At 40.1% G+C, this 20,271-nt stretch overlaps 2 protein-coding genes across 6 annotated transcripts in view; one reads left to right on the top strand and one right to left on the bottom strand.

Annotated features, from left to right (window-relative positions):
• The window catches only part of GDI2 (GDP dissociation inhibitor 2), a 44,102-nt gene extending 33,408 nt beyond the window's left edge, over positions 1-10,694 (top strand). For both annotated transcript variants that reach the window (XM_060005992.1, XM_060005993.1), the window contains exons 7-11: positions 6,119-6,218; positions 7,835-8,006; positions 9,541-9,685; positions 9,870-9,924; positions 10,013-10,694. In XM_060005992.1, the coding sequence (XP_059861975.1) occupies positions 6,119-6,218; positions 7,835-8,006; positions 9,541-9,685; positions 9,870-9,924; positions 10,013-10,159 (619 nt within the window). In that variant the 3' untranslated portion in view covers positions 10,160-10,694. The remainder of the gene's footprint in view (positions 1-6,118; positions 6,219-7,834; positions 8,007-9,540; positions 9,686-9,869; positions 9,925-10,012) is intronic.
• A 2,134-nt stretch (positions 10,695-12,828) lies between these two features.
• Positions 12,829-20,271, bottom strand: part of TASOR2 (transcription activation suppressor family member 2) — a 66,916-nt gene continuing 59,473 nt past the window's right edge. For all 4 annotated transcript variants that reach the window (XM_060005990.2, XM_060005988.1, XM_060005989.1 and 1 more), the window contains 5 exons: positions 18,675-18,800; positions 17,756-17,909; positions 16,739-16,844; positions 14,468-14,649; positions 12,829-14,043 (listed from right to left, as the gene is read on the bottom strand). In XM_060005990.2, the coding sequence (XP_059861973.1) occupies positions 13,925-14,043; positions 14,468-14,649; positions 16,739-16,844; positions 17,756-17,909; positions 18,675-18,800 (687 nt within the window). In that variant the 3' untranslated portion in view covers positions 12,829-13,924. The remainder of the gene's footprint in view (positions 14,044-14,467; positions 14,650-16,738; positions 16,845-17,755; positions 17,910-18,674; positions 18,801-20,271) is intronic.

The raw sequence follows: 20,271 nt of genomic DNA, 5'->3' as shown, positions 1-20,271 counted from the left end.
TAGTGTCTGGTCTTACATTTAAGTCTCTAATCCATTTTGAGTTTATTTTTGTGTTTGGTGTTAGGGAGTGTTCTAATTTCCTTCTTTTACATGTAGCTGTCCAGTTTTCCCAGCACCACTTACTGAAGAGGCTGTCTTTTCTCCATTGTATGTTCTTGCCTCCCTTGTCGTAAATTAGGTGCCCATATGTGTGTGGGTTTATCTCTGGGCATTCTATCCTGTACCATTAATCTATATTTCTGTTTTTGTGCCAGTACCATACTGTCTAGATTATTGTAGCTTTGTGGTATAGTTTGAGGTCGGGGAGCCTGATTCTTCCAACTCCGTTTTCTTTCTCAAGATTGCTCTGGCTATTCAGGGTCTTTTGTGTTTCCATATGAATTGTAAGATTTTTTTCTTCTAATTCTGTGAAGAATGCCATTGGTAGTTTGATAGTAATTGCATTGAAACTGTAGATTGCTTTGGGTAGTATAGTCATTTTCACAATATTGATTGTTCCAATCCAGAACATGGTATGTTTCTCCATCTGTTTGTGTTATCTTTGATTTCTTTCATCAGTGTTTTATAGTTTTCTGAGTACAAGTCTTTCACCTCCTTAGGCAGGTTTATTCCTAGGTATTTTATTCTTTTTGTTGCAGTGGTAAATGGGAGTGTTTCCTTAATTTCTCTTTCTGGTTTTTTGTTGTTGGTGTATAGGAATGCCAGAGATTCCTGTGCATTAATTTTGTATCCTGCAACCTTACCAAATTCATTGATTAGTTCTAATAGTTTTCTGGTGGCATCTTTAGGATTTTCTATATATAGTATCATGTCATTGGCAAATAGTGACAGTTTTACTTCTTCTTTTCCAATTTGTATTCCTTTTGTTTCTTTTTCTTCTCTGATTGCTGTTGCTTGGACTTCCAAAACTATGTTGAATAAGAGTGGACATCCTTGTCATGTTCCTGATCCTAGTGGAAATGCTTTGTTTTCCACCATTGAGTATGATGCTTGCTGAGGGTTTGTCATATATGGCCTTTATTATGTTGAAGTAGGTTCCCTCTATGCCCATTTTCTTGAGAGTTTTTGATCATAAATTGGTGTTGAATTTTGTCAAAAGCTTTTTCTGCATCTATTGAGATGATCATATGGTTTTTATTCCTTAATTTGTTAATGTTGTGTATCACCTTGATTGATTTGTGTATATTGAAGAATCCTTGCATCCCTGGGATAAATCCCACTTTACCATGGTGTATGATCCTTTTAATGTGCTGTTGGATTCTGTTTGCTAGTATTTTGTTGAGGATTTTTGCATCTGTGTTCATCAGTGATATTAGTCTATAATTTTGTGATATCTTTTTCTGGTTTTGGTATCAGGGTGATGGTGGCTTTGTAGAATGAATTTGGGAGTGTTTCTCCATCTGCAGTTTTTTGAGAAGGATCGGTGTTAGCTCTTCTCTAAATGATTGATAGAATCCGCCTGTGAGTCCATCTGGTCCTGGACTTTTGTTTGTTCGAAGATTTTTAATTACGGTTTCAATTTAATTACTTGTGATAGGTCTGTTTATATTTTCTAATTCTGCCTGGTTCAGTCTTGGAAAACTGTACCTTTCCAAGAATTTGTCTATTTCTTCGTGGTTGTCCATTTTATTGGCATATAGTTGTTTGTAGTAGTCTCTTATAATCCTTTGTATTTCTGCCGTGTCAGTTGTGTGATTTTTCATTTCTAATTTTATTGATTTGCATCTTCTCCCTCTTTTTCTTGATGAGTCTGGCTAAGGGTTTATCAATTTTGTTTATCCTCTCAAAGAACCAGCTTTTAGTTTTATTGATATTTGCTATTGTTTTCTTCATTTCTGTTTCATTTATTTCTGCTCCGATCTTTATGATTTCTTTCCTTCTACTGACTTTGGGTTTTCTTTGTTCTTCTTTCTCTAGTTGTTTTAAGTGTAGGGTTAGATTGTTGAGATTTTTCTTGTTTCTTGAGATGAGATTGAATTGCTATAAACTTCCCTCTTAGAACTGCTTTGCTGCATCCCATAGGTGTTGGGTCATTGTATTTTCATTGTCATTCGTTTCTATGTGTATTTTTATTTCTTCTTTGATTTCTTCAGTGATCTCTTGGTTATTTAGTAGTGCACTGTTTAGCCTCCATGTATTTGTGTTTTTTACATTTTTTTTCCTGTAATTGATTTCCAGTAGCATTGTGGTCAGAAAAGATGCTTGATACGATTTCAGTTTTCTTAAATTTTCTGTGGCTTGATTTGTGACCCAAGGTGTGATCTATCCTGGAGAATGTTCCATGTGCACTTGAGGAGAAAGTGTATTCTGCCACTTTTGGATGGAATGTTCTATAAATATCAATTAAGTCTGTCTGGTCTGTTATGTTATTTAAAGCTTGTGTTTCCTTATTTATTTTCATTTTGGATGATCTGTTCATTTGTAAGTGGGTTGTTAAAGTCCCCTACTGTTGTTGTGTTACTGTCGATTTCTCCTTTCATGGTTGTTAGTATTTGCCTTATGTATTGAGGTGCTCCTATGTTGGGTGCATAAACATTTATAATTGTTACACCTTCTTCTTGGATTGATCCTTTGATCATTATGTAATGTCCCTCCTTATCTCTTGTAACAGTGTTTATTTTAAAGTCTATTTTATCTGATCCCGAGTATTGCTCCTCCAGGTTTCTTTTGATTTCCATTTGCGTGGAATATCTTTTTCCTTCCCTTCGCTTTCAGTCTGTATGTGTCCCTAGGTCTGAAGTGGGTCTCTTATAGACAGCATATATATGGGTCTTGTTTTTGTATCCATTCAGCCAGTCTGTGTCTTTTGGTTGGGGCATTTAATCCATTTACATTCAAGGTTATTATTGATATGTATGTTCCTATTACCATTTTCTTAATTGTTTTGGGTTTGTTTTTGTGGTTCTTTTTCTTCTCTTTTGTTTCCCGCTTAGAGAAGTTCCTTTAACATTTGTTGTAAAGCTGGTATGGTGGTGCTGAATTCTCTTAGCTTTTGCTAGTCTGAAAAGCTTTTGACTTCTCCATCAAATCTAAATGAGATCCTTGCTGGTTAGAGTAATCTTGGTTGTAGGTTTTTCTCTTTCATCTCTTTAAGTATATCCTGCCACTCCCTTCTGGCCTGCAGAGTTTCTGCTGAAAAATCAGCTGATAACCTTATGGGGATGGATCCCTTTGTATGTTATTTTTTGTTTTTCCCTTGCTGCTTTTAATATTTTTTCTTTGAATTTAATTTTTGTTTGTTTGATTAATATGTGTCTTGGTGTGTCTTTCTGAGGGTTTATCCTGTATGGGACTCTCTGTGCTTCCTGGACTTGAATGACTATGTCCTTTCCCATGTTAGGGAAGTTTTCCACTATAATCTCTTCAGATATATTCTCAGACCTTTGTTTTTCTTTTCTTCTTCTGGGACCCCTATAATTCGAATGTTGGTGCGTTTAGTGTTGTCCCAGAGGCCTCTGAGATTGTCCTCAATTCTTTTCTTTTTTCTTTATTCTGCTCCTCAGCAGTTATTTCCACCATTGTCTTCCAGCTCACTTTTTCGTTCTCCTACCTCAGTTATTCTGTTATTGATTCCTTCTAGTGTATTTTTCATTTCAGTTACTGTGTTGTTCATCTCTGTTAGTTTATTCTCTAGTTCTTCTAGATCTTTGTTAAACATTTCTTGTATTTTCTCAATCCGTGCTTCCATTTTATTTCTGAGATTCTGGATCATCTTTACTATCGTTACTCTGAATTCTTTTCAGGTAGATTGCCTATTTCCTCTTTATTTATTTGGTCTTGTAGGTTTTTACCTTGCTTCTTCATCTGTGACATTTTTTTGCCATCTCCCTTTTTTTTTTTTTTTTTTTTTTAATTAGTGGGCTTGTGTTCCTGTTTTACTAGTTGTTTGGCCAGAGGCTTCCAACACTGGAGTTTGTAGGCTATTCGGTAGAGCTGGGTCTTGGTGCTGAGATGAGGAACTCTGTGAGACCTCACTCCAGTGAATATTCCCTGGGGCCTCTGTTAGTCCAGTGGTTCGGACTCACAGCTCCCACCATAGGAGCTTCCACCCGACCCCAGGCTCACGAATCAAGATCCCGCAAGCCGCGTAGGATGGCAAAAAAGAAAAAAAAGAATAACAAAGTAAAAAGTAAAATTAGACTAGGAAACTAACAGATGTATTATAAAGAATGTAAAAATAAAAATAAAGATGAATCAACAACCAGAAGGTACATCAGTACCACAATAGTGAAAAAGAGGAGGAGGGAAAAGGGAAAAAAAAAAGCGGGGGGCGGGGGGAAGGTCCTTGGCTGTGGAGAGCGGGGCCTAAGCAAGGGTGAGGTTTGGGTGGTAGGTGGGGCCAATGCTCAGGACCTGCAGGACTGGAAAAGGCCCTGGGGGCTGTGAGGGGTGGGGCTTAGGCTCAAGGAACAGAAGGGGCCCAGGCGTGCTCCCCACCCCTGGTCTCAGAGGGCAGGGGACCTCATCTGGGAGCTCAGCAGGCTCCCCGTGCCTGAGTGCATGGGGTGACAGTAACCCTCTGCTCCTCACCCACTCCTCTGGAGGGCCCCTCCCGCTTGCCTCTCAGGTACTCCCCTTGGCCTCCTTTCTGTGCCCCCCAGGACACATGTGGCCTGGATGGTGCTTTGGAGCTGGGGGAACCGGCTTGGGAGCTCCCCGTGCCCGAGTAGGTGGGGCAGTCGCCCTCCACTGCTCTCCCGCTCTTCCTGGAGACTCCCTCCCACCTGCCTCTCCTGATCTCCCCAGACTCAGGGGCTGATCTTGTCTGGCCTCCACTTCTCCTCCCCCCTCGGTCCCCTTACATCCTACTCGTTCATTATGGAGTTCCTTCTGTCTCCTTGGGGGTCAGAGTCCCCCACCAGCGCCCGGCAGCCACCCTAGTTCTGGGGAGACGCTAACTCCGTGTCTTCCCACATCGCCCTCTTGACTTCTCTCCTGTAACGTTCTTGAACATAGATCTTTGAACAAGGATGTTTGTCCTTGTACATATTCGTAGTAGCTGCATTTAACTCCCTGCGTATTTTAGCATCAGTAATCTGGGCATCTGTTTGTTTTGATCACTCTTCCTCTTTACTTTTTTCCATTTTCTTTTTTTCATGTGTCCAGTAATTTTTGATTGTATATTGGACATAACTGATTGGTATATTGTAGAGATGGTGGATTCTTTCTGTGATGAGTGTTGATTTTAGTTTTGAGTTGGCAGTTAAACTATTGGCTGTTCACCTTGAACTTTTGGAGACTTGATTTTATACTTTGTAGGTGGGGGGTCTTTTGTCTTTGGCTGAATCCTTCATGAGGTGTGGTCCTCTGGGGTTTCATTGGAAAGCCCAAGGTATGTACCAAGTTCCTCTAATATGGCAGTTTCAAACTTCAAACTTATTTGTCCTTAAGGCCTGTAGCTGTAGTTTCTCCTCAAGTCTTTTTGCCTTTTAGCTTTTGCTTTTTCCTGGGTTCCTTGGAGTTTCTCTCCTGTGTACAAGCATTTCTGGAGTTAGTTAAGGATTTGAAGAGATTTTATAATTTGGTTGCTCCCCATTTTGGAAGACTTTCTCCCACAATTTTTATCTCCTCATACAGCCCCAAACTCTATCTTATGGCACGTTAAATCAGTAAGACTGCAGGTTTTTTGCTTCTGTTCTAGCTGTCCCATGTTACAAGGACTGGGTAGGTCATTCTGTCAGGGGAAGAGCCATACAAACCACATGAAGATCTCATCCAATTGCTTCCTTCAAGTCTCTTGTCTAGTTTCTGCCTGCTTTTACTCACTGTCCAGTGTGCTTTCTGATAGATTTTTGGTTGTTCAGAGTCTTAATTTTTAATATGCAGGAGGATTAGACTTACAAGCTGTTCTTCCATTACTGGTCAGTGTGGTTTGTTTGCACTTGATATTCATAACTACGAATGTGAGACATCATTACATGGTTTTGACTGTTTTAGAATTGATGCTTTTACGACTTAAACTAATGCCGTCTGGAAGGAAACTGAACAAATAAATACATGTTTCCTGTAACTCATTAAAATCTAAGAAAGGAGACTTTAGTAGTTGAAATAATTATAAATTACTGATTGATTATAATTACAATTATAATTACTAATTATAGTTTAAATACTTTGCTAGGCTAAGTGCTATTTATGGAGGTACCTACATGCTGAATAAACCAATTGAAGAAATCATTATGCAAAATGGAAAAGTGATTGGTGTAAAATCTGAAGGAGAGGTAAGTAGCTTTTACAATTTAAGAAATATTATATTCTTGTAAAGAAAACTTTATTGTTTAATAAGTACTAAATTTGGTATGGACATCGATCCTAGATTTCACACCATGTATGTTTTCTTTATGGTAACTTGGTATTCATAATGACTGAAAACTTATAATGTTTAATATTTTCTGTTGTGTTGATTGTTGCTTAAGACTAAAACAGAAATTATGAATGAGCTCTAAATGGTAAGTATTATATATGTAGTGTGGGTTGGTGTCTGTCTCCCAAATTTTCATTCAAATTTAGCTTTATATGTACCACATAACTTATTGGTTGAATTGGGGCTTGGCCAATACTATTTTATTATTTAATTTATTATTATTAAATATTAGTAATGTTAATCATTATTGTTAACATTATTTTATTTTGGGTTTAGCCAAGGAACTGGCCGGGTGGAGTTTTGAGCAGTGTTTCTCAAATTTGAATTGAATGTAAATTGTTAATTTTGTCAGAGTACATGTTTCTCATTCAGTAGGTCTGTGGTGGGTCTGCATTTTCTTGCAAGCTCTCAGATGGTGCCAGTGCTGTTGGTCTGCAAGCCAGACCATATTTCATGAACCATCAACTTTTACAAATGGAACCGTTCAAAAAAGAAACTGAAAAACTATGTGTAAAAAAATATTTTGGGGGCTTCCCTGGTGGTGTAGTGGTTGAGGGTCTGCCTGCCAGTGCAGGGGACACGGGTTCGTGTCCCGGTCCAGGAAGATCCCACATGCCGTGGAGTGGTTGGGCCCGTGAGCCGTGGCCGCTGGGCCTGAGCATCCGGAGCCTGTGCTCTGCCCTGCGTACCGCAAAAAAAAAAAAAAAAAAAAAAAAAAAAAAAAATATATATATATATATATATATATATATTTGGGGATTCCTGATGGTATTCTATGGGTTCAGACCATATAATCTACACTCACTAGCTGGCCATCTGACCCTTTATTGTTGTAGGTCTTTTGTAACTACCTTGTGCTTCCAGCATACACATAGTAGATGTTTAGGAATAGGGATAAATGTCTTAATCTGATATCTCAAAGTTCTTTTTATTCATTCCATTTTTCTTTGCTTCAGGCAACTGCTTCCTCTTAGGACATTTCAGGGCTTTGATATAAAGAGGAAGACTATAATATAATACATAATTTATCTTGCAACTTAACTTTTACTTAGTAAGTATAGTCTTAAAAGGAGAGATTATGGTCTGTTTCTAATATTAGAAAGAACTATTTATAGACCATTTACTTTTTACTGGGTCCATTTACATATAATGACATTCCTTAAATACACTGTTTCATTTAATCCTAACAACAACCTCTTTGAGGTTGGGTAGAGCAAGGATTTTAACCCTCTTCTGCCCAGTTTTAAAACTTATGTGTCTGAAAACCATGCAACACACTTTTCCTAATATTTCAATAAGATTTAGAATTTATAGATTTGCTCCAGGAGAATTTATAGGGATTGTCGGCAAAGCTGGTTTTAATAGTTATCTATAATTCACTAATTATCTACAGTTAACTTGAAGATAACAGGTGATGTTCAAGAACGATGGCATCATTATACCCATTAGAAAGTCTTTAATGTTTTATTACAGATTGCTCGCTGTAAGCAGCTCATCTGTGATCCCAGCTACGTGAAAGATCGAGTCGAAAAAGTGGGCCAGGTGATCAGAGTCATCTGTATCCTCAGCCATCCCATCAAGAACACCAATGATGCCAACTCCTGCCAGATCATTATTCCACAGAACCAAGTCAATCGGAAGTCAGGTCAGTTTTGAAGATAAGCAGATGTGTGTAGGAATTCCAAATTTTATCTGCTCTATTATAGTGAAGAGACTCTAGTTTCCATATGGAAAATAAAATGTGATGTATCCCTTTTAGCTCATAGAGATCCTAAGTCATCACTTTGAAATGGAAACGTTTGCCTAGGAGCCCCGCCTTGGACTTGTACCCCCCACTCTTTGGGCCTCCATTTCTTCTTCTGTAGAACTGAGAGGCTGGACTGGATGAGCAGGCAGTCTTGCCTGGTTTGAACATTGTGTGCCTTGTGGAGGTTTATGCTTATTAGTTGACCTGATTTCACTGTTACTTTGAGCTGATGACAGCACTGCTTTTGTGTCATGATTTGTCAACTTAATACTTGTATTTGATTTTAGCAGTGCGCTAGAAAACAACTTTGATTTCTCTGATTGAGATCAGGACTTAGCAGGACTTCCCTGGTGGCGCAGTGGTTAAGAATCCGCCTGCCAATGCGGGGGACACGGGTTTGATCCCTGGTCTGGGAAGACCCCACATGCCACGGAGCAACTAAGCCCGTGCACCACAATTACTGAGTCTGCACTCTAGAGCCCGTGAGCCACAACTGCTGAGCGTACGCTCCGCAACTACTGAAGCCCACGCACCTAGAGCCTGTGCTCTGCAACAAGAGAAGCCACCACAATGAGAAGCCTGTGAACTGCAACGAAGAGTAGCCCCTACTCGCCACAAATAGAGAAAGCCCGCGTGCAGCAATGAAGACCCAACGCAGACAAAAATAAATAATAAATTAAAAAAAAAAGATCAGGACTTAGCTCTGAAATCGTAATTCCTAATCTGTTTGCTTTAACCAGTTTTCTTTCATCCACTAGCTTTCCCCCCTTTCAGTTAGAAGCCCTAAAGCTTTTAATTTTTTTTCCCATGTAAGAGACGAAATCACAGAAGATTATTATGAGAACTAAGAGACACAGATGAAAGTAATCTTTCAAGGGTTCCCAAGTAGATCTCAGGGTCAGGGAGAGTGTAAAAAGAGTAAAGGGAACCCAGTAATTAGTAATTATCTCTTATATTGGAAATTACGTAGTTAACTAGTAGTATACAGACAAGTAGAATCTATGGAATTATTACGAGCTTATGCCAACTCAAGAATAGCTTATTGTGTTTGCAATTTTATATTGCTTAAAAAATGAGAAATTAGTAGTTAAATAAATCCTATCTTAGCTATTCAAAACCTTTCTAAATGCAGGGTTCAGAGAGGAAGACAGGTTTCCACAGTGAGCTGTGACATCTGGGTAGAGAATGTCATCTCCCCGTCCACCGTTCACTGCCACATAAATCCTTCATCTCCAGTAGGCTAAGAGTTGCTGAATATTTGTATATTTTATGTATGACCTTGTTTGTCTCCATATAAAACTTAATCTTAGAATATCCAGTCTGTTCCAAGTAATTTTAACTCACACCTCAATGAAGTATGGGTGAAACTGAGTGCACACACAGGCCCAAGGTTTAAAGACCCTGGCAGTGAGGTGGCTTTGCTTGCTTGCAGATATCTATGTCTGCATGATCTCCTCCGCACACAATGTGGCCGCACAGGGCAAGTACATTGCCATCGCCAGCACAACCGTGGAGACCAAGGAGCCCGAGAAAGAAATCAGACCAGCTCTGGAACTCTTGGAACCAATTGAGCAGAAGTAAGTGATGCGTTCATTTATAGCAGCTCAAACCCAGGATTGCCTTTGGCTCCATGGTGAACAGAACCCCACGAGAACAATGAGAGCAGCCATCATCTCTTACCAGCCTGGGTTTTGAATTTCAGGCAAAGCGGTGAGTGGGCGTGTCAACTTCCCTGCTTACTTAATTCTTTTTCCCCTCCAGATTCGTAAGCATCAGTGACCTCCTTGTACCAAAAGATTTGGGAACAGAAAGCCAGGTGAGTGGCAATCTGAAAAGGGTAATTACCAGGCTTTATTGGGAGACATCACTAAATAGTCTTAGGTCTTTGTGACTTTCATTTCCAGATCTTTATATCCCGTACATATGATGCGACAACTCACTTTGAGACAACCTGTGATGACATTAAGGACATCTATAAGAGGATGATGGGATCCGAGTTTGACTTTGAGGAAATGAAGCGCAAGAAAAATGACATCTATGGGGAAGACTAACAGCAGTACATGTTATCATCTAATTAGGACAAACTTAAAATTTGGCAAATGATGCATATTGTATGAAATCAATATTGTAAGGCCTGCTTTTGTAATCAAAGCTGAGAGATTGCAGAGCACTGTACCAGTAAATATTCTTCCCCTTTCTAATATCATGTATTAACTTGTTTTCATGGAGTGGCTCTTCAGAATTGGCAGGTTCCCACATTCTGTTCAATTTAACCAATACTGGCTTGTTTTTTCTAGTGAAGGATCAGTTTTAAAACATTGTGATACTGATACAGAGAACTTGATACAGTATTTGTATCTTTTAATCAGTGTAGCCTTTGCAGTTATGAGCTTCTGCTGCTCAAGAGCTGTGTCAGTACAGTTTGCGTGCCATCTGTCCTCTTGACATTAAGGAGATACGGAATCGAATGTTCCATCGTTGGGGACAGTATCCCTCCCTCCTCCCCACCCCTTTACATTTACATCAAGTGTTAGAACAGTGCCCAGGCAGCATAGCCACAAGCTGGGTTTATGTGGGCCTCCAATTCTAACCAAACTCCAGACTTTGAGAGTCATTTTGGAGGAAGCCTGTGTGCGGTGTTTTAATCTAATAAATTTGATGAGAGCAGAGGGGAAAGAAACTATCATAAAGCAGGTAAACGTAGAAGCTTCTTTTGTATCCCAGGTGTGGCTTCTTCAATGGACCAAGCTGCTGCAACGCAGTATTGATTTGACAGAGCCTCTGCTTCAATGATGTCTGTCTCACAATGGCTCCAAATGATTTCTGTACTGCAAAATAAAGCCAAACTCTGGAAACCAGCTCCCTCTTGTTGGTCTTTTGTGTCCTGACAATTCAGAGCTAGTAAGTATTGTACTGGCCTTGACACAGCTGCTCATTTCCTTCACTAGAGCTGAAAACGGATGCTGGGGAAGAGTGCTGAAGACCCTAGTGGTTGGTGGAGTGCTGCCATCTGGCTTCACTGTGAGTAGACCCCGAATTACTTCTTGGTACAATAATTAGACCTTCTTAGATATCCTTAGTAGTGGTGTAGAACAAGGATTCGTTCCCATCAGAGAGTAAGTGACATCCGGTGGAATGGGTGCGTTAATGTATTTATTTAATAAGTTAATTAATTTTATTTTTGGCTGTGTTGGGTCTTCCTTGCTGTTCACGGGCTTTCTCTAGTTGTGGTGAGTGGGGGCTACTCTTCGTTGTGGTGTCTGGGCTTCTTGTTGCGGAGCATGGACTCCAGGCACGTGGTCTTCAGTAGTTGTGGCACATGGGCTCAGTAATTGTGGCACACGGGCTTAGTTGCTCTGTGGCATGTGGGATCTTCCCGGACCAGGGATCGAACCTGTGTCCCCTGCATTGGCAGGTGGATTCTTAACCACTGTGCCACAAGGGAAGTCCCAGTATTTTCATTTAATTCAGATTGTAGACAGTTTTTAGTGGTACCTCCTTTCCCCTTGATTGTTACAAGCCTCACTGTATGTGCTGTCATTTATATCGAGGACATTGTATTCTCTTTTATAGTTGAGTCGGTCATTTATGTCGGAGGAATGAGGACATTGTAACTGTATTCTCTTTTAAAGTTGAGTCTGAAGGACATAGACTAAGGTAGGCGATCTGTTAAAGGATTTAGGGTAATAATAACTTCGATTATCCAAGTGATTACTTTAGCTTTCTCAATCTCATACTATCCATTTTTGGCTGAAGAATTTTTTGTTGTAGGTGGGCTGTCCTGCACATTGTATGCACCTCCCTGGCGTGACAACCCCAGATAACCCCGGTTGAAAACAACTGCTTCCTTTTCATAAGATTATCTAAAATTCCAGCAGGCCTTTCCCCTCTTTTCCTGCAATATTTCACATTGTGAACCATTAACGCAGGTGGAGGCACAAGCTGGGTTAGTAGTACGAAGGAAGCCTCAGGATGTCTTCGTATTCTGCACTCGGCATATTTATTGGAACAACTAACATTTCTGTGCCAGGCCAACGGGGCACAAAGGTGATGAGGGCAGAGTCTCTGCAGAAGCTCAGTCTGGAGGCGCCTGCTCCTCTGTGGCCTGGCTAAGCCTTCAGTTACAGAACGGGCGGCCTTGTGGGTGCTGGAAGGTTCTTCGGTGGAGGAGCACGGCTGGCAGGTGCGCTGTAAATGTTACTTTCCTTTTCTGTAGTAATTTCAGATTAATTCAGTGTACCAAATACAGTTATGGTCCTATTAGATTCTTATCCCTGGGGTAAAAATCAGCTGAGTGGGTCTCTAAGCAAGAGCTAGGGTAAGAATTAAAACTCAGTCATTCTTCCTCCTCCTAAGAACATACCGAGGGGAAAGGAACACTTTGGGTTCTGTAGGGGGAGTATAAAAGCAGATAAATGGCTTTTGAGGGAAGTTCCTGTGCAGGCTGACATGACCCCCTGGAAGGGCCAATTGGAGCGTGTGAAGTGTCCTCTTGCTGGAGCCTGCTGCTCGGCACCGCACGAGGGAGGGGAAAGCACCGGGCAGGCCTGCGGGGATGAGGCTTGACAGATGGCGGCCAAAGTGAGGTAAGTGGTAGGATTCTTTTGGAAGCTACTTATTCTGCTAAATGGCCTAAAAAATTTAAAGTGCTGTAAAACATTCTCTTACAAATTTAATATTTGCTATAAAATCATTGCAGAAGCAGTTGAATGATTTTTAGTTGTCTTTATTAAAATGAAACAAATTAGGTACAAAAACCTTTGTTCCAAATAGATACTATGTATCTTACCAATGTTTTTGCTTGGTTTTGAGTTTTAAAGATTGTTGTAGAAATTATTTCTAATATAAATAAATGATTATTTCTTCCTCCGAGGATTGATTTTTGTAGTACGCTGTTTACAAAAACTGAGTAAGTGAAAATGACAGTTTATAAATTTGTACCATTTAGGAAAAAAATGTTATGTAGTGTAGCATGAATAACAGCAGATAGAGCCATTGAAGATGTTAGTTTTTACACAGGTGGTAAAACCTTTAAAACAGACTACAACATGCATTACATGTGCATTTCTGACCTTAACGTGCAAAAACAAAGCTACTGGTTAAAATAGACTTATTTTTGCTACAATTGAGTACACTTGTGAAATTCTTATTTTTATCATTAATTTCAATGAATAGCTTTGAAGCTATTCTGCTTAAAATGAGAATAATTTAAAACAATAATATTGAACACTGTAACCCAAAACTAATGGAAAACTACAGTGCTGCTGTGAACAAAGCCAGACAACAAAGTCAGACATTCTGGCAATGTGTAAAACATGAAGAAAAATGTTCCCCCAAGTTGTAGAACACTGAGATACACAGAACAGTCTTCTCATATAAATCAAAGGTTTTCAAAGAAAAGGGAAAATACTCATTTGTTGTTGGCATCACCGATGTCTAGGTAAGGTGCAGTTAAATCACCTGAATACAAAATTGATAATTCCGTCTTTAAAATAAAATAACCAAGAACTATTCCATAAATAGGATGCTACCTACTGGGGAAAATGTCTATGCATGTAGGCTACATTGTCTTCCGTCCTGGCAGCAGATGGACTGCAGGTGAAAACACTCACAGAATGGAGGTTAGTTATTTCATTAGTGATACTTGAGAAAGTCCCATTTATGCCAAACTAGCAGCACCCCTAAATAAACAAAACTTTAAATTTACAGCATGACGTATAACGTACAAAAGTTTTTGAGCAACTGGTTTCCCGCAGACACAGATGTCAGCATCTGCTGTCAGTTGCAGCTCACGTGGGAGAGAGTCACAAGTGTTCTTACCAGTAGCTACTCCTGAACGGAGCTGCTACTTTCTGTATATTTTCAATAAAGTCATTTACATCTGTAACAAGGATGCCACTGTTTTCAAAGACATCTCTGGAGACAACAGGCTTTTCTGTAAAAAGAAAAATAACCTTTTTTGGTGAAAAAAATTCATTAATACTTTTTAAAAGTAGCAAAATCCCTTTTATTGAAAAAAAAAGACTCATACACGTGAAGGAAAAAGCGAGCCTGTTTCAAGTGAGGAATGAGGTTGGAGCTCTGGGAGCAGTCGCCTCCATGGGCGGTGGTGGGTGGGAGGGAGCTGAAACCACTGATGGGCACTTTTTTAAAAGCTTAGATGGTTACACTTAACAGATCTAGTACAGGTTTTTTTTTCTATTAACAGGACAAAACCCACAATACCTGGTGCCCCAGCCTCGTGTGCGTTTATTCCTGGCCGCCAATGACTCCACTTGGATGGAAGGACGTTTCTAAAGAGTGGACCTACTGGGCGTTAACTGGTTGATGAAAATTAGAACTTAAGGCTATGAATTTACCTGTAAGGAAGACGGCAAACCTCGCGTGGACACGCTGAATTTGCAGGTTTAGCAGACATTTCAGGTGCTCAGCTTTTGTTGATAATCGGGAGTCACACTGGTGATAATGAAGCAGCTCAAAGATATTTGCACTCTGATACGATTTCAATATTAAGTTCTTTTTATATGCAATTGAATCCACTCTGAAAAATACACAAAAATGTTAAATTTAGATAAGTCTAAGTTTGTGAAAGATTTTCTGTATCTTAATTTTCAGTTGCTTTATTCCTAGACTTTTTCTGGTCTTCACTATACTTAGTCAAACTCCTTTTCCCTTCTTTGTTCTTCTGTACGACACACTTGGCTTCCCAGACGGCACCGTCCTGTCGAATTCCCTCAAAACATTCCGAGTGTACTTACTCCTCGTCCCGTCAGGAAGGACAGCACATGGCCATCGAACACTGCTTCCAGCCATGTGGCTGGCAAGCCTCCCACTCATTCCCAGCGGGCCCCTTCCTGCATCCTGACTCATACAGCAGTGCTTCCCGTGCTTTGGCTCTCCAAAACCACTCTACTTCTTTTTGGTTAGATAGTCACCAACTTCATTAAGATCATCTAACAGCTAGAATTTTCTCACCTCACTTTAAATCTTGTTTCTACCTTTTATTCTTCCTTTTAGAGGAAAGTGTTCCATCCTGCAGCCCCTCCAGTACTCACACCCTCGCTCCTGCTTGCTGGAGAAAACCCAAAGCCTGCGTATTCCCATAGCTCTAGTCACACCATGAACTGCATCACGATGAATTTCCTTCCAGGTTTTATCCTTCATGTGTGTAAATTTATATGCCTGGCATCATACTGTACATAGTTTATCACTGTGAATAGAAATTTTTTATATGCTTCTAGTTACTATTTTATGCTATGTGTGGCATTATTTTGCATATTTAAAAAATTATGTATCTATTTAGTCCTGTATCTGCCTAGAGATGAATTAGAGGATGGTTTTGTAGCTACTCATAACCACGCATGGTTTTTGTTCTGTTTTGTTTTAGTTTTGGACAAATTCTCCCCGCCTCCAAGGGCAAAAGGATATGATAAGTTTTCTGAAAAGTTCTCACTATTCGAGACTGGCCTGATGTGAAGAGATTCCAGTGACATAAGTGTCTCTGTTTACGCAAAGTCCTATGCATGCTGAATTAATTTACACTGACCGATCTTAACAGGTGTGCTCTGCCACCTCAGCTTTCATCTGCTTCTGTACTTACTTCTGAAGTTGAACCTTCCCTCTGAAGTGCTGTGTTAACTAAGCCCTGTGAGGGCCCCTTGGAGCCCTTCCTCCCTGACAGTCTCAGCTCTCGGTTCCGCTCCCTCTTTTCCTCCTGTACAAGTTCCTCTCCTAAGTGCAAGCCTTTCCCCAACTGCTATTCTCGGCCATCTTTCGAGATCCCGTGCACATCCACGATTTCAGTTGTCTTCCTCCGGAGAAAGCAGTGCGGTCAAACAGAAGGTAACTGTCAGGTTGGAGACGAACATTCCGGGTCAAAGCCCAGCTTCCTGACTTCCTCCTTGTCTGCCTGGGTCAGGTCTGGCATCCTCTGTGCCTCAACTTCCACATCATTAAAGTGGGTTTGTACTGTCTGCTTCCTATGTGTGAACTTATTAGAGATGGGACAGGTCATCTGTCACAGGACTGTCCTAATGACAGTCCTGTGACAGATGACCTGTCCCATCTATAGATTCCCCCAGTCCACCTCTGCATTCCCACACTCCTTTTCCCCTCTCATTACAACCTGCAGGCCCATCTTTGATACGGAAGGGCCTCCCGCAGGCCCCAAGTCTCTTCATTTAAGGGAGTCTGCCTGTTTCTAGTCTATTATTTAAGAGTTAAATTAAGGCTACATGCTGGTCTCAATTTTTCTGTCCTTATAACTGGAGCAACCTAATTTATCAATAAATGTACAAAAACCCATAGGTGAATTTATTTTTTTTACATTTTAGGATTCCTGTGTGTGTCTGACTTGGTCACTGTTGGTCTGGAGAAGGCAACTCAGACCCTGGATTATGGTCACAACACAGCTTCCTGCACTGAAAGCCTTACTATAAAAACAAAACCCGAAAAACAGTCCACAGACCTAAACACTGCCTTCAGTGACATAGACGATTTATGTTCTTACAAAGTGACCTTGTGGCAACATGTGGATGACACTGGTCCAGAGCTCAGGGAGCCTTTCTGGGTGAACCCAGGTGTCTCCACCCTCCCCCACACCCAGGCCTCAAATTCCATAAAGGTCTCACCTCACATCTTCTTTTAGCTTTTTAGTTTCCCTGTAGTGAAGCAACCACTTCCATCTTCCATTTTCATTTAGTTTCTCCAGGATTCTGATAATTTCCTTCAGTTGTACTACAGAATGAACAAGTTTGACAAGACAAGATGTATTTTAGGATTTTTGGCTTGTCTAGTCAAAGCCCAGGGATGATGATTTGTGAGAATAAGGCCCCATGTTTGAGTGTTGACCATCACTGCCACTCCTGTAGCTGGGCAGGAAGGATGCTGTGCCACACTTTAACCCGTGGTCCCTCAACCCAGCCCCACCTTCTCACACTAGCAGGAGAGAAGAGCACTGCAGTCATTAGCAGTTAAAAGCTCTGAGTGTATATAAATCTATGGATGGAACGAAAGTGGGGTCCTGTTGCAACAGAGATAAGATAGGTCTAGGCTTCTAAATACAGAATCTACAAATGTTTTCAACTCCACTTTCTATGCAACATTCATGCTTGTTAAGGTACGTCCTCCTCCTCTTCAATGGAGAAGTGGTATCCATGTTTACTTCTAATGTGCTATCAGAGCTGGGCAGGTTTTGATTGTACATAAAGTGTCTGCCCTGTGCTCTAACATTCTTTGACGTCAAATTCATTGCCCCGAGAGAAACTATTTATATATGAGTGTTTAAGCAGATGACTGAGAAGACTTCCATGATACCGACAAAACGGTAGGGGTGATGGCAACAGAAATGGAGGAAAGAGGGCTGATTCTAAACCAATATGTAGCTGATTGATTTGGCAAAGGGAAGAATTGAATATAACAAACTCTCAAATGTGTATGAGTAGTTTAGCCACATTACTGAGAGGTTTTAATACAAAAGAGGTCAAGAGCAAAGTGCTTATTTAGCACAGCATATGACAGAAATTAAGCCCTCAACAGACAGTGACATATTGAGTTAATGCTGATTTCTTTTTGATGAAATAATATTTGAATCACTGGGCAAGGAGAAATTGATTTGACTAGATATGAAAGGAAAATGAGAGACAAACCTAATGTTAAAGTTTCTAGTATTCTGTCATCTGACACCACAAAGCCTCCTGTCTGGAACAACTCTTGGTAGGTGTAACTGAGGACGTCTTCAGGGCTGTCGATTCCGGCAAAGATGACACTGGGAAGGTGCTTCAGTTTCAGCAGAGAAGGAATCTGAAACATAAAAAGTACCCCGGTGAAGACAGGCTCATTGGGTCACTTTTGTCATTTCTATCCAAGGGTGTCCAAACTCAGGAACAGCTGGAAATATCTTTAACCTTGATGACTGACTGGTAATTCTGTCAGTTAATAAGGAATTTTAACTCCATCAGCAATGCTGCAAACTCATTAAGATTGGTTACAAAGTGGTCTCTCAACTCCAAAGGTGGAAGACGGAATGAGGGGAGAACACCTGAGGTTTGGGACCTGTAATCAGGCAGGTGGCAAGCTCACCACCACCCTAGTCTCCCACTTCACGTGGCATCCATGCTGTGGGTTCAGTTCCTGCCTCCTGACGCAGGACCGTAAGCCCAGGCTGAGCCTCGATGTCAGAGCTTTTTGGGACAAGCAATTACTTTTATTTAACTGATAGGTAAATATGGTAACAAAGAGTTAAGAAAATTTTCAAAAGTCCTTTTAAAGCAAGATTTATTACTGTTAGACATCAACAAATGTAGATTTATATTTCAGGTGAGAAAATTTTACCAGTCTCTCTTCATCGAAGTTCTCCCTTAGTTACTATGAAAATGTTCTTAACTCTGAGACATAATTTGCCTTATAAATACCTTGGTAAATTACAACGTTAGTATCAGTAGTACAAATGGTATTGTGCTTTAACTTCTTCCCTAAATAAAAAGGCAGTGATGAGCCTGATAATTATAGAATAACATAAAATGCCCGGAATACATTTCTCCGTAAGAAAGTTACTTCCAAACCTACCTGATGCAAATGTGATGATATATCTTCATTTCTGATGATGACTATGAGCATATCCTTCTCCCTGTAAAATGCTTGACAGAAATGCTGAGGTTCAATTTCTGTGTAGCCTCCTTTCCTTAGAATATGCTGAAAGATTTACAAATAGACATGATTTAAAAAAGGATACTTGCACAGAACTACTTTTACAGTTTACTAAAAATATCAAAGACCACATCCTGTTTACTAAATTACGTTCTAATAAGGCAACATAAATGGCAGTTTATCTTATTACTAGATGTCAGCTTTCACATATAAAATGACTCCTGGGTATCACTGACAACTGGATTTAGAAGTTTATTTCAAAGGCAAAGCACTTTATAATGAATCTTTCATGTTCATAAAGTATCAAAAGTGGATTCTTCTGAAACCTCAGACTAATATACATACATGAACCTCACCCTATTCAAAGGAGTTACCTTGGGAAGGCAGATATTTACTTTAAAAATGCCATCTCCAGTCAAAATGTTTCTACAACTTTTGACAATACTTATGATGCCTATGCATTACTTTGAGTATCGATAACAAGGACGGATTCTGGAAGCTGGCAGTGGCTTGGACCCAGGCTTTGAAGAGTGGCGGGAGCCGGGTGTTACACTGTGCCTGGTTATGGGGCGCGGCTGTGTTCCACAGAGCAGTTCTGCAATAAGCCTCATTGGGAGGATAAGTTCGTGTAGTTAAAGAAGTTCCTTAACCTTGTCCTCCTTTGTGATTTTGACATTGTTTCTGTCTGAAGGATTCTGGAGGTTTACCAAAAACACGGACCATCACTTGTTATTTCCTTTCTAAAATAAGGTGTTACTTTGGTCAGTCTCCCCGCCAGATCTCAAGACAACTCAAATTTTGACTTCAAGTTTTCACTCAAAATGCATGGCAATGCTAACACAACATAGTGAATCAACTATACTCCAATAAAAATTTAAAAATAAAATGAGAAAAGTATGGTGATGTATTTTCAAAGACATTCCTACAGACTAGATATCTTTTAACAAAGAGCTCCTTAAAATATCTAAATATAAATCCTTATAAATCCTCACCTATTTTACTAATGAACGATTTGAATTAATACATTTTCTGATAGGGTCAACATTTTCATCAGCTCCTGTGGAATTCTGGGCCATCCTGTCACACCCTGAATCACCTTATGAGTAAACAGGACCTGATACCCCATCACTGGTGAATGCTCCAGGACAGACGGATTCTCCACCATAGCTTTCTGAGCTTTTTAAAAACACTTTGCTCTTGATCACACTTTATTCTCAAATGTACTTTATACTATGTCCACTTTCTCACTAGAAGTTGTTTTAAAGGTGCAAACAATTTGTTATTTTCTGTTGTAAATAGTGGCCACGTGATAAAATATTACCATGAAATGATAGTCACTACCAAAACAAGCATGTTATCTAGAAGTACCATGAAATGATACAGTCACTACCGAAACAAGCATGTTATCTAGAAGTACCATGAAATGATACAGTCACTACCGAAACAAGCGTGTTATCTAGAAGTGTTACTTCGATAAACATCACTGTGACTGCTCCCGTATGAAAACCAGCGTCAC

This window comes from Delphinus delphis, chromosome 2 (genome assembly GCF_949987515.2).
Source record: "Delphinus delphis chromosome 2, mDelDel1.2, whole genome shotgun sequence".
Lineage (NCBI taxonomy): Eukaryota > Metazoa > Chordata > Mammalia > Artiodactyla > Delphinidae > Delphinus > Delphinus delphis.
This window is presented reverse-complemented; position numbering and strand designations above follow the sequence as displayed.